The 13,799-nt window shown below is 41.6% G+C and overlaps 1 protein-coding gene across 8 annotated transcripts in view; it reads left to right on the top strand.

The window, feature by feature from the left end:
- The window catches only part of PCLO (piccolo presynaptic cytomatrix protein), a 1,309,308-nt gene that overhangs the window by 1,263,517 nt on the left and 31,992 nt on the right, over positions 1-13,799 (top strand). For all 8 annotated transcript variants that reach the window (XM_069228704.1, XM_069228705.1, XM_069228700.1 and 5 more), the window contains one exon: positions 9,223-9,357. In XM_069228704.1, coding sequence (XP_069084805.1) covers positions 9,223-9,357 — 135 coding nt within the window. The remainder of the gene's footprint in view (positions 1-9,222; positions 9,358-13,799) is intronic.

Here is a 13,799-nt window from a genome sequence, read left to right as displayed (position 1 = left end):
ATTTACTTTACAGGCACTGGGTATATGCAGTACCATTTACTAGGGACTTACAAGCAAATAAAATGTGACAATTAGGGGTAAACCAGTTTTGCCATATTTTAGGGAGAGAGCACTTTAGCACTAGTTAGCAGTGGTGAAGTGTACCAAGTCCTAAAACCAACAAAAATGAATTCATCAAAACAGAAGGGGTGAAGACAAAAAATCTGGGGAGCTACCACCAAAATGTTCAGGTCTAACACTGTATTACTGAGTACTCACAATAATGAGGCTTCATCTTGGTGCTCATAATAAGTCCCAGTTTCACAGTATCACTTCACTAAACATAAGAAACATAGACATAGGAATATCAAAACCATTTCCAGCTGGTGTGCATGAGCAAGGAAGGCTTAAGAAAAGGGTGAAGTATAAATGGCAATTTCTAAAAGTCGAACAACCCACTGTCACCCCCTCTCATGCGAGAGAAAATCACATGGAAGAATTCACTACATTCAAGCCATTTTCAAGGTGTCCTCCCACATAGCCAACGCCCCACACTTCCCACGTATAGTCGGAGGGAAGCGTGTGTTTGAGTAAAAAGACAACCATTGTCCCCTTCCACTGCTCTCAGCCTTTCGAGATTCCAGGTGGAGGATGCCAGATTCACATGCATAAATTCTCTCTTCATAACCTGTGACTCTTTTTACCTTTGCATCATCTTTCTATTTGATCACAGAACAAGTATATGCTATTGCCTCTCAACAGCAGCATGTACTGCTTTGCCACAGCTTGAGTGACTGGTTCCCTTTGAGTGGGATTACCCAACTTCACAACAATTGTGCCTACTGTCAACACCTTTGATACTTTCCACCCCTTTGTTCATGAGTATTGTTTTCAGAAAACTCCATACTACTTCTCCTTCAGGGAGCAGAGGGAATCTCAACACACCAATACGAGTGGCTCTCATCCTATTTTCAAGGCTTTCTATCTCTGATTCCTTACTCAATAGGACTGATACAACATTGACCTCACAATTCCATTTCTGGGTTTCAAGTTCTAAGAGGTTTTGTTCCAGTGTTGTCACTCTTCGTTCCATCTCTGAGATTTTTTCAGAATAGTCTTACAAGCATGTCTCCATTTTGACCATTCTCAGGTCGACACTGGTCACTGAAGTATGCAAAGTTGTCAGAGTATCCATGGAAAGAGCCTATCAGTGGGTCACCTGGGCCTATCTGGAGTCTGTTCCCTCTTCTTTTGTTTCACACTGTGTTCTAGAGGGGAGCACCGTTCCCTCAAGAAATCCTGTTTCACCTTGAGGTACTTTGGCATTTGGTCCTTGGGTGGTATGATATTCTACAGGTCATCCTTAAATGCTACTTGACCAAGAGATATATCACATTTTACTTGTAAGCCCATCTATGGTCATTTGGTGTGGCCATCAGGTGTGGTGACCGACCGGGACCTCCCCACGGTGTCGCACTGCCCGATGTGCACTTTGTGCATCCTCTGGCCAGAGGCTCCAAAATAAATGGGGTCAGACCACACAAGGTCTTTCACCTATAATTATTTACTGGTGTGCCTGTTTGTCATTGGTGTCAGTGGGCTGATAACCAAGCAGGGAGGCTACAATGCTGCACTGGTGACAAAGGTGCTTACCTTTTTGTGCCCCTCCATCCCCTAGGCTTATCCTGACATCCTTACAAGGTTGAGCCATGACCCAATGCCAAGCCGCTGCCCGACAGGCTTGCTCGAGCTCCAAGTGGCTGCAGCGCACCTTGGCCTGCCCAGGGTCCTAAAACTGGCAGGTCACCAGCCACCCTGCCACAGCCCACCAGGTGCTCTACCCAATAAGGCTTGGAGGCTCTAATGCCTACCTCCATTGATGCTGCCCCTGGCAACAACTGGTGTACCGCACCACCTGCAGCCCTACAGTGTACCCTCACTCATCACATGCATCCTCTGGCACAAAAGTGGTGTACCTCCCACCCTGCCATCGGCTGAGCACTGCAAGCTCATTCTTGGTACACCCAGGCCTTGGGACTGTCTGCAGCCTGGATTATATTCCTTGGGCTCCCAACAAGCCATTTGGCCTCTAAATTCTTCAGCACCAGTGAAAAGGGGGTGCAGAGAGAGAAAAACAAGGTTAAATAAACAAATTATTAGGAATCACCCAATCAAAGACTATCACTGGGGCTCTTCACATAAGCTGTTACCCCCACACTGTGCATTCTGCCCTCGGAAACCAAAGCACCAACTGAAAAAGAAATTAAAGGAGACAGAAAATAAATAAAACTAACAACAATAGAAACACACAAAAAGGCAAAGAAAGACACAGCAGCGCACCAATAAATTTGTACCTGGTGACCTCCACAACATTGCGCAATAAGTACGTGTTTTTCACACCACATCACACCTGTGGCTGATGACCCCAATGTGACACCACCACAATCTCAACTGCAAAGACTATTTCCACCACTACACAGGCTTGTAGGCATAATACAGTCATTCAGTGAGTTAGCCAGCCCTGTAACAACATTACCCTTTTGCAGAATGTGGGTAGGAAGGCTAGACATTTACTTCATTGCCACCCGAGAAAATGATGGAGCTGTAAAACCCTTGCTCCTGCTCCACATGCTCACAATGACACAAACACTATCTAGAGGTTTTGTCACCAGAAGACAAAGAATTGTTCCTTATTTCCTTCACCAATAAATTAAAACGATGCAGGTGACCACAACCCACATTCATAGTGAAAATCACTGGGTGTGAAGTCAAAGCACTCACAGACACTGGAGCATCAGTCAATGTGATAGGCATCTAACAGTACCGGCACCTTCGGCCCAAAGGAACGCTGGTTCCCTCCAAACACTAACATGTTAACATAAGAAAGTCACTCCCCACTGCCACTGAACGGATGCCGTGACCATGAGCGTGTGCTTGAACGATCAAGTAATTCGAATGACTTTTCATATGATTGACAAAGAAGACGACATGCTTTTAGGAAGCCACTCCATAGAAGATACTCGGATTGGTGTCATTTGCAAAAAGTGTGAAGGCATTGCAGATTGACAAAATGCTGAACTAATTACCCGAAATGTTCAATAGTCGAGAGTGCCTGAAAATGTCCCCAATCAAACTGCACATTGACAGTTCTGCAAAACCCATCGCCCTCTGCCATCAACACATCCCCTTCCATTTGTAGTCACTGGTCGAGCAAGAACTCAACAAACGTGAAAGCCCAAGAGGTAATAGAGAAAGTATGTAGACCAACACCCTAGGTCTTGCCCATGGTGATCGTGGAAAAGCCAAAACAGGCAGGAAAGATCCGATTATGCATTGAGATGCACCTTCAAAATCAAGCGATTAAAAAAAGCGAGGCACGTAGCGCCCACAATGGATGATATAATTGCTAATTGCAGAGTCAGTGGATCGCAATGGTTCTCAGAATTAGATTTGAAAACAGAGTACAATCAGCTACTCCTCGCAGAAGAGAGTAGATATATAACAACCTTTTCCACGCCCCTCAGGCTGCATAGATACAAAAGGCTAAACTTTGGTGTATCTTCATCAGCAGAAGTATTCCAGGATGCAATATGAGAAACATCATCAGGTCTCAAAAGAGTTATGAACATGAGCAATGATATTGTGATCTACTCCATAGAAGATCACCACAAACACCTCTGAGCTACCTTCAGGCACCTCTGGGAACATGGTGTCACCCTCCATAAAGAAGAATGCTCTTTCTTCCAGGCATCCATTGAATTCTTTGGCTAAATTTTCAATCAAGAAGGAGTGCATGTTGAGTGTGAGTGATTAGTAGAAGTGATTACCCTCACACACCCAGATGGGTATTGTGCTTCATCATTGGCATGCTCCGCACTGGGCCAACACTGTAATGCCCAACGGGCCCCTTGAGGTGGCTCTTTGTCTGAGATCTTCTGATTTTTAGCCATAATGATTAATACAATTGAGGATGTAGTGAGTGTAGGGTGGTGTGCTAGGTGATTTAAAATTGTCTAAGGGGTACCTAGAACGATTTTAGTAGGGTATCCCCCTTGACAGGAGTATGTGTGAGGGCAATCACTTTTGATCACTCGGATCCCCTGATCCAGTTGATCAGCCCCTTTTCTGGTCCCTACCAACAGCTTCTCATTTCCTTCCATTGCCTCTTCTGGAGAAACAGCATCCTTCTTGTGTTTAACTGATCTACTTGTACTACAGTTTCCAAATGCCACCACCTACATCCATGTATCCTTCCAGCATCACCACTTACTTTATCAACTCTAAAAAGTGGTCTAAATTTTGAATTTCTTTTGAAACGTATGGAATTCTAGATATACACTGTATCACTGACTATTATCTCGGGTGTAGTCTTTTACTCTGTATAATTTTTATAGACCTGTTTAACTTTGGTCTGATACATAAAAATTCTCAATCAGTCAATCAATCAAACAATTATAGAGTGCAGAAAATAACCTGTGAGGGTCTTGAGGTGCTGGAGCTGTGTGGAGGTATCATCTTTCAAACATCCAGATCTTTAGTTTTCTTCTGAGTTGCTAGAGTGATGGTGCAGTCCTTAGGTGCAGGGGGAGGTTGTTTCAAGCCTTGGTTGCCAGGTGCAAGATAAAACATCCCCCTCTGTTGGCTCAATAGATCCTTGGTGTGTCGGCGAGGGAAGCTGATTGGAGATGTCTGGTCGGTTGGTGGAAGGTCAGGCATTTGTTTATGTATGCTAGTCTGTTGTTGTGCAGCGCCTTGTAGGTGTGGGTCAGCATCTTGAACTGGCCTCTCCTCTGAATCGGGAGCTAGTGTAGTTTCTTGAGATAGGTTGTGATGTGTCTCCTATTGGGGAGGTCAAGTATGAGTCTTGCAATTAGTTCAGTATTGTCTGGAGTCTCTTCAGGAGGCGTGCAGTGATTCCTACGCAGAGCGTGTTTCCATAGTCCAGTCTGCTGGTGATAAGGACCTACATAACGGTCCTGGTGTTTGCTGGGAGCCACTTGAAGATCTTGCAGAGCATGCAAAGGGTGTGGAAGCAGGCGAATGAGACTGTGTAAACTTGTTTCTTAATGGATAGCTTTATGGATAGCTTGCTATCAAGTATGATGCCAAGGTTGCAGGCATGGGCGGGGGAACGACGAGCTCCACAGGCCACCATGTATTGGTCCATGGCAAGGTGTTGTTCCCAAATAGGAGGACTTTCTTTTCTTTGGTGTTGAGTTTGAGAAAGTTGTCCTTCATCCAGTCTGCGACGTTCATCATGCATCTGTGGAAGTTAGCTTTTGTGGTGTTGGGATCTTCGGACAGTGAGAGAATGAGCTGTGTGTCGGCGTAGGAGATGATAAGTCTGTGTGATCTGACAGTGATGGCCTAGGGGGTCATGTAGGTGTTGAAGAGGGTGGGCTGCGGGATGATCCTTGGGGAACTCCAAAATGTGATCCATGGAATGTGTAGATAAGGATATGGTGGGGGACGGTGTCAAATGTGTCGGATAGATCCAAGAGGATGAGGGCTGCTGCTTCACTGTGGTCTAGGAGGGATCTGATGTCGTCTGTGGCTGCAATTCAATTCAATTCAATTCATAAAGCTTTATTCGGCACATACAAATGACCATAAAAGCATGAACAAAGAAGAGAAAAAAAAAGACAACAGTACATATTTACAAAGACATTGCAATTAAAACTTACAGTTATTAATTATAGTTAATGGCTCATTGAGTAATACATATGGTCATTCATAAATATATAAAAAGAATAATAAAATACATTAAAAACTCATACTTTTCCTGGAATTGATGCACTGATTTAAAAAGGTGGCAGTATAAAAACAAATATCTGCCGATTGCAGATTAAAAATTAAAGCCATGGCATGTTTAACTGTACGTGTTCCGTATTTAACAAACAGAGGTTTCAAAAATACTATACGAAAACATGTATACAGTTTACAGAACAGCAGAAGGTGCACAGTGCTCTGTGTAGATACATTATCGCACCTACATGGCCCAATCGGGTGTTTCTTAATGTTTGGATGGGCTACTAAACAATGTGCCATCCCAAATCTTAGTCTGGTTAGCACAAATTTATGTGAATTCCTAGTCACCATAGTTAGGTAAGATGGAAAACCCTCCATTAGATTGTATCTATTATAAAAAATGACGGAGGACAATGATCCGGCTATAGTTGCTCGTTTCCTTTCTGCATAAGTTAGAAATATACTTTTCATTTCTGATTTGGAGATCGTGGTTGCTGCACTAGGATTATTTAAAATATTCAGATTAAAAATGTCTGAAAAACAGACAACAACTTATTTAACCCACGGAATATCTCGATATTTATCCAAACGTAGGCAATCCTCAACAATAGTTCTGTTAAGTAGCTTCTCATCGCCAAGCCAAAAAGACCGCCAGACCATCAATGGTTTAAGTGATATCAGATCAGTTAAATAATTAATGGCTAATTCGCGATGGCTTAATTCAGTTGAGGCAGAGATGGGCAAAAACAGGAGCTTTTTTAAAAACATATTTTCCTCCAACTGTAAGTTGTAGGTACAGCTATAACCCCATACTCCTGCCCCATACAGAGCAATAGTCACACATCTAGCTTGGTAAATCTTGAGCATATCCCTGGTTCGACGATCCCCAACTTTTGCAGCAAATCTATAAATACTATAAGCATTTTTTGCCATTTTATTCCGGATGTTATTAAATTCATTGTTCCATTTCCTGTCGTTAGAGAAGGTAATACCTAGGTAACAAAATGTATCCACCTGTTGCACCTTTTCACCGTCTATAAAGAAGGCATTTAACGTTTTGGCTTTAGCTCCGCAGGTCATGGTATGCGTTTTTCCCTTATTAATTACTAGTTTTCTATCTTTAATAAAGGAGGAAAAACTATCCATTAGTCGTTGTAATCCGACAGGTGTTCGAGAGAGTAAAACAGCGTCGTCGGCATATAGTAACACCGGCACCGGAACACCGTTGATCTGAGGAGCATCAGCATTAACCTTTTTTAAAATATCATCAATTCCATTAATAAATAAAATAAATAAGAGAGGTGCCAAAACACAACCCTGTCTAATTCCTCGTGTAACACAGATTTTTGGAGTACATTCTCCTCTGGTTCCAAAACGTACGTTGGTTTTCAATTTATCGTATAACCTAGCGAGGAAAAAGATTATGTCTTCTGGGGCTCCTATATTTAACAGAGTTGGCCATAAAATGGAATGATCTACCATATCGAATGCGCTGCTCAGGTCAGCAAAACAAAGATACAGGGAACCGGGTTTCGCTTCAGTATACTTCCCGATCAGTAGATCAAGATTGATGCACTGGTCGAGCGTACCTCATCCCTTCCTAAAACCATACTGGCTATAAGCCAGTATGCTATCCTGCTCAGTCCATTCCTCTAATCTTACTAACATCACTCTACTCATAACCTTGACTGAAGAGTCAAGGAGAGAGATCGGGCGGTAATTCTTAGCATCAGATCTACTTCCCTTTTTATGAATTGGCACAATGATTGATTCACCCCAAGTTACAGGGGCCTCGGCACACACGGCAACATTAAAAACAATGGTTAAAAGGGGGCCCCAGACATCTGGCGCAGCTTTATAAACGTCTATAGGTACCCCGTCCGGGCCCTGAGCTTTCCCTCCTTTGCTAGCCCGTATACCATATTTGACCTCACTAACGGATATATCCAAAGGCAGAGTAGGCCACTTATTGGGACTAGGATCATTGTCTTTATCAGAGTCAAAAATGCTGGAGAAATGTGCAATCCAACCCTCGCTAGAAACATTAGAAGTCAACTGTGGTGTTTTTTCATCCCTGTGGCTGCAATTAGGGCTGTGTCAGTGCTGTGGGTAGCTCGAAATCCAGATTTGGAGGGGTCCAGGAGGTTGTAGTCTTCTAGGTGTTGGGTGAGTTGCTTGTTGATCATTTTCTCTAGGACTTTTGTTGGATAGGGTAGCAGAGAGATGGGCCTGTAGTTCTTCAATTTGGCTGGGTCGTTTGAGGGTTTTTTAAGGAGTTTTTAAATTCTCAAGTTTTATCAGTTCTCATTGACAATCCTTTCATTTAATCCTTATGATGCAATTTAGTCATTCAAGCTGGAAACACTTTGGATTTTGGCTTCTTTCCATTTAGAATCACAAATAGCTCTTTCGAGTAACTCAGGTGAGTGTGGTGCGATGTGACCACAAAATATATCCACTGCCATATTAACATCCATCCTGCTCCTCACTTCCCACCAGGCACATTTCACAAGAATCCTGTTCATCCATTCTGCAAATCTATTTGTATAAGGGTGAAATAGATCTATCATGTGATGTTTAATACAACACTTAGTCAAAAACTGAAGCTTTTCTTTAGAAAGAAATTGTACTCTGTTATTGAATACCATTTCTTTGGTAAGCCCTCTCTCATTGCGCCACTGACAACATTTACCTTATCATGGACAAAGGTGACAAAACAGCCCTCATTCTAGTAGATGTCTCTGCAGCATTCGAAACTGTCTCCCATTCGTGGAAAAGCCTCATCCAATGCCTCCACAAGGCCGGAATTCATGGCAAGATGCTACGATGGATCACCTTCTTCCCTTCCAGGCACATCCATCTGGTCACCCTAGCCCCTTACCAGACTGCCACAACCAATCTGATCCATGGTGTCTCGAAGGTTCCTCTCTGAGCTCCACCCTACTCAACTCTCACAGGCCCCCCTCACCAGCACCATCCACTTCCACGTAGTAAGCATAATTTCCTAAAACACACAGATCATCCTCCCCCTATCAGAAAATGCTCTCACCCCCAAAGCAAACTTCTTCCGTTACATGACCTCCTTAGCAGACTAGATGAGCAGCCCTTGTGAAGTTTTGTACGGACTGCAAATTTCCACAAAATGAAGTTCCTCAAAAACAGATTTCTCTTTCAAAAATTAATTTATGGTAGGTTTGTTCCTCTAAGGCATAATTTTGAAATCTTTAATCAGCAGGTAAAGAATTAAGATTGTCAACTTTGTAGGCGAAATTTTTCTATAGCGAAGCAAAGATTAGGGCGTGTCAGCTGTTATCAGTTTCTTTAATTACTCAAATTTAATTACTGATTTTTGTTAACAAAAGTTCGTTCTGAACGCAAAAATCCAATACATATTTTTGAACATGTGGAGGCATGTATTGTTGGTGCTAAAACTTACATGCAATGTTTAACATGCTTCCTAATCAAATACAGTAAAGATTTTTTTCGTTATTTTAGTCAAAACCCAGGTTATGGGTGAAATGAAAGTTGCGTTAAAAAAGGAAATGAAGACAGACGGAGAGCAGTTGACAGTGGAAATCCTTCAGTGTCGAAACATCACCTACAAATTTAAATCTCCAGATCATTTACCAGGTGAGAATGCAAAAATGGAAGATTAAAAAAAAAATGCTCTTAACTGAGGGACAGTGACCATAGACTTTGTAAAAATGCATTGTTTTCAGTAGACTATATCAGAATACCTCAGGTACAGACCTCCTTGTTTAGCAAAACTTCAAGTACTTTTGATAACATTAATCATGTAAGTCGTTTCCTTATTTTTGAACACGTTAATGTACGAATCCAAATAGCACTGTAGTGGGTGTCTAAGTATTTTGTTTTTTTCTCTTTAAAAAAAAAAAAAAAAAAGCAAGACGATATTTACACTAATCAACAGACTTGCTTGGAGGTCCCGTGTCTTTCTAGTCAAATTACTTAGTTTGCATTTTTTACCACAATCAATCACGACAAATGACATTTTATTTTTTTGAGCTCTTCAGTATTCGTTGCGATTCATGTTCACTCCAGAAATGTCCAGTTCCTTTAGAGATGATCACATTTATTACTTCATTCCGGTTACATGAAAAGTTCAAGTCACACCGACATTTCGTTGTTAGAGCTGTATGTTTATAGAGTTGTAGTGCATTGAGCTCTGCTGCTCAAGGATACCATCTAAGTAACGCTATATGTGTGAATGAACTAAGCTTCTTTTGATCAAAGTCTACCCCACCCACTGCTGTTCAGAATCTACAATGCTCACTGGCATTGTCGTCTCTGGCCCATTTAGTGTCATGGTTTTTTTCTGATAAGTCCTTCAGGGATATATATAGATTTATATTTGTTGATAGCTGCACGGTGCACCTTGCTCCCGAGTTTCTATTCTGCACGTCTTAGTTATGCAAAAGAATATGAGCAAATCTAATCGTAAATGCAAAGCCCTGTCATCAACAACACAGTAGTGCTGCTCTCTGCCTTATGCAATCACTCACTGTTCGTGTGCCCATATCCATCATCTCTCATCCCGCACATAGAAGCCAGGAGGGTACACAGTGAGAGGCCATGGCAATGTCTTAACTTCAATAGTCGCGTGAAAAAATGTAATTTTCCACCTCAGTCATGATGCTATGTGAGGACAAAACAGCTATATTTTTCTCCTGTATGCTGAGCATTCTTGACTTAGTTAGTTCTCCTTATGTTCCGTAAGCCAGAGGACAAAACACCTGCTATGAGAACACTATCTCAACAAGGCTGTGCGGAGCGGAAGCTGCAAGATTCATGATTTTAAAAAAACAGGACATGTATTTTTATCTGGATACATTCACATGCTGTCTTACATTCATCTACGAGGCCATCTTACATCAGACAGGTTGTTGTGAATACACTGCAGTGCCATTTGACTTCTATATTGTATTTTATGCTTGTGTTTGCCTCTTAATTCAAAGCAGCAGGACATGACCTGGTCGGCAACTTTTGTGCATTCTAAAAGTTTAGACTTCAAAGATGTGAGTGTTGTTTGAGTACAAGAATATTAGTTCTCTTATTGTACCACCATAGTCGCCAGACTCTTCCTCCATTTACAAGATACTTGTGAAAGTTGATGCGATTTGTGCCTCGAGGAATTTTCTCTCTGGCTGTAGTAGTAGTACAAAACTTTATTCGACTTTCAGCAAGTCATAAAAGTGTCATAAAAAAAAACACATCTACATGTAATAACACATTAAATAGATAAAATATTATAAATATAATAAAATATAAATAGTAGAAATAAAATGCATACAATCAATTGTCCGTTCACGGATGGATAAATGATCTTATTAAATTTGCACCAATGCCCCCATAGACCTTCTTGCAATTAATACAGAACATAAAAAATTTGCCAAGATTCCACACATTTCAATAGAGGGTAAGACCTGTATGCTAATATACGCACTACGGCACTGACGCAAGTTAAGCGATCTTAAAAAAAACGCTTTCTCTGTTTTGTATAAAATTTGCAGAATAAAACCACGTGAATCGTAATTTGGGATGCCATTGCGTCACAGGGGCATGCCCTTAAGGTTGTGCTCCAATCATTCATGGTCGGAAAAGTTACTAAACGGTGGAAGGTGTCTAACCTTAATCTTGTAAGAAAAAAACGGTTCTGAGAGTTTACCACATTTGCCAGATAGGGCTGCATGCCCTCCACAGACCTAATTAATTGGTTAGACATTACACTGGGCTCTTTTGATTCTACTTCCCAGCGACTTTCTTCTAGATGCTTCAGTGTTAATGCCTTTAGTTCTTTCCTTGTTATTTTTTCCAGTGATTCCAGGTTTGTATAATATTCTTTACTGCCCATGTCTTCGAAAAAGGTCAAAATATATCTCAGCCAAGGAACTTTTAACAAGTATGTTGAAGCAATGCAATCAGATAAAATTGTTTTGTTTAATCCAGTGTACTCAGAGGACCACACTTTGTGCCATAATAACAATGGTTGTATCTTTATCAGATCAGATAAAAATGAAACCCCTAGCTCCGCGTGGGTTATGTACGATGATGTGCCATTTGGTACCATTAGCAAATGTCTGAGGAAATCATTTTCCACCGTCTGGATCGATTTACAATTAATATAACCCCAAATACCTGATCCATACAAAGCGGCCGGGGTGCACTTGGCTATGTAGATTTTTACCATGTTCAGTGGGGTAATCCCCCCTAACGTTTTTGAGAAGATTTTCAGAGCCGCCGTTGTCTTGGTGATCTGATCTTTTTTCTTTTTCATACAATGTGCCCAGGAACCCTTTTTACCAAACATTATGCCCAGATATGAAAATGTTTAAGCTGTGTCGACCTTCCCCCGTTAATAGTGATGTTTTTAATCTTAACCTGTTTTCTACCACAGTTCATTATGAAAGTTTTGGAACGATTAACGGTAAGACCCAAGTCTGTCATAAAAGTTATGCAGGTAGTTAAAAGTTTTTGGAGGGCTAGTGGTGTCCTGGCCATAAGAACTGCATCATCTGCGTAGAGTAGCACCGGGACAGCACGGTTGCCTATTTGGGGGAGATCTTTGCATCTACTTGTCAGTTCAGATTCTAGATTGTTTATGTATAGTGGGAACAAAAGCGGGGCAAGTATGCAGCCTTGGCGAACTCCTCTGTATATACTAAAAGGTCTAGTGCATTCCCCTTTTATCCCATACCTTACTCTTGCTTTGCATCCTGTGTACAGATCCCGTCTAAATTGAGTTATTGATGGTTCTACCCCCATTCTGCTTAAGATATCCCATAGCTTCTCGTGTAGTACGCAATCAAATGCTGAGGATAAGTCTATAAAGACCAAATACAATTTACTCTCTCTAGTCCTTGTGTACTTTCCGATTATGATACTTAAGTTCAGGCCCTGCTCCACCGTGCCTATTCCTGCACGGGAACCATATTGTACTGGAGATAGAATGCCATTTTGTTCTGCCCATGTTTGAAGTCTTTTCAGAATAATTCTCTCTGGCTGTATGTTTGACCGAGTCCTGATGAAGATTCCGCATTTTTATTGGCTCTAAACCTTGTCAACTTGCAAAAAGCCCAGTCTATTTTATATCACGTTTAACAGGCTGTGCTGTTCTTTATTGCTTTGAAATGCACGATGATCACACATGAGTATCACAATTCAAAGAACACTGGTACCATTTCATCAGTGATTATTAGTTTTTTCCCTTTTTATCAGTGATTATTTGTTTTTTCCCTTTTTGTATTTCATTTGTACATTCAATCGCTATATGGCTTTGACTACTTTATTAGAGGCCGTTGTTTGTGCACTTACTTGGAAGAAGAAGGAAGCACAGTTGTTGACCCCTGTCAGGAGCCCATGTGTCGTGTCTGCTTCTGACTTGTGTCCTTCAGTTTCTTGGACGCTTTCTTCATAGCTCATGGCACCAGCTTCCTTATTCTCCCCCAAATCTAGCTGATTTTCTCTAGAGTCTACAGTAAGTGTGCTCTGTGGACTTTGGCTCTTGTGTGCAGTCATCCCACAAAAAGATGACTGTCTGAGTGACTGGGGGCTTCAGCCTTTGGGGACATTTGGAGTTCTGCTGTGGAGTCTAGTATGCCAGGGCGGGGGAATCATCAAGACTGAGTTGGAAGGCGGGGCCAGGGCCCTTTCAAATTAGGCTAATACTGCAGTGACTAAGAAGCAGTATTGCAAAGGTTGTGAAGAACTGAAGCATTTTATTTTTTTAGAGCGCAAATAGTTGCCCAAGTCTGGGCATCCCAGATTCTGTACTCTTATCTCTTTATCAAGATACTGTGTCCATTTTCATGCTTCCTCTAAAGGTCTTAATATTCACACTTCCCTTAAATCCTGTAAACCTACTGTAAAATGTCCTCTTGCAGGAGATCGCCTAACTTTAAACGCCTATGGCATAAATATATGACACCCTTTTTCTTTTCCTCTGTGCTTGCTGCAGCGTTGCCTCTCAACTGCACGAACCGTCACTTGCACTTTTTTAATAGCTGAAAACCTTTTCTTTCTTTCTCCTCTTGAACTGCTACTTCAGTTTTGTT

This window comes from Pleurodeles waltl, chromosome 4_1 (assembly GCF_031143425.1).
Source record: "Pleurodeles waltl isolate 20211129_DDA chromosome 4_1, aPleWal1.hap1.20221129, whole genome shotgun sequence".
Classification (NCBI taxonomy): domain Eukaryota; kingdom Metazoa; phylum Chordata; class Amphibia; order Caudata; family Salamandridae; genus Pleurodeles; species Pleurodeles waltl.
Note: the sequence above shows the minus strand (reverse complement) of the source record. Positions and strands in the feature narration are given on the sequence as shown.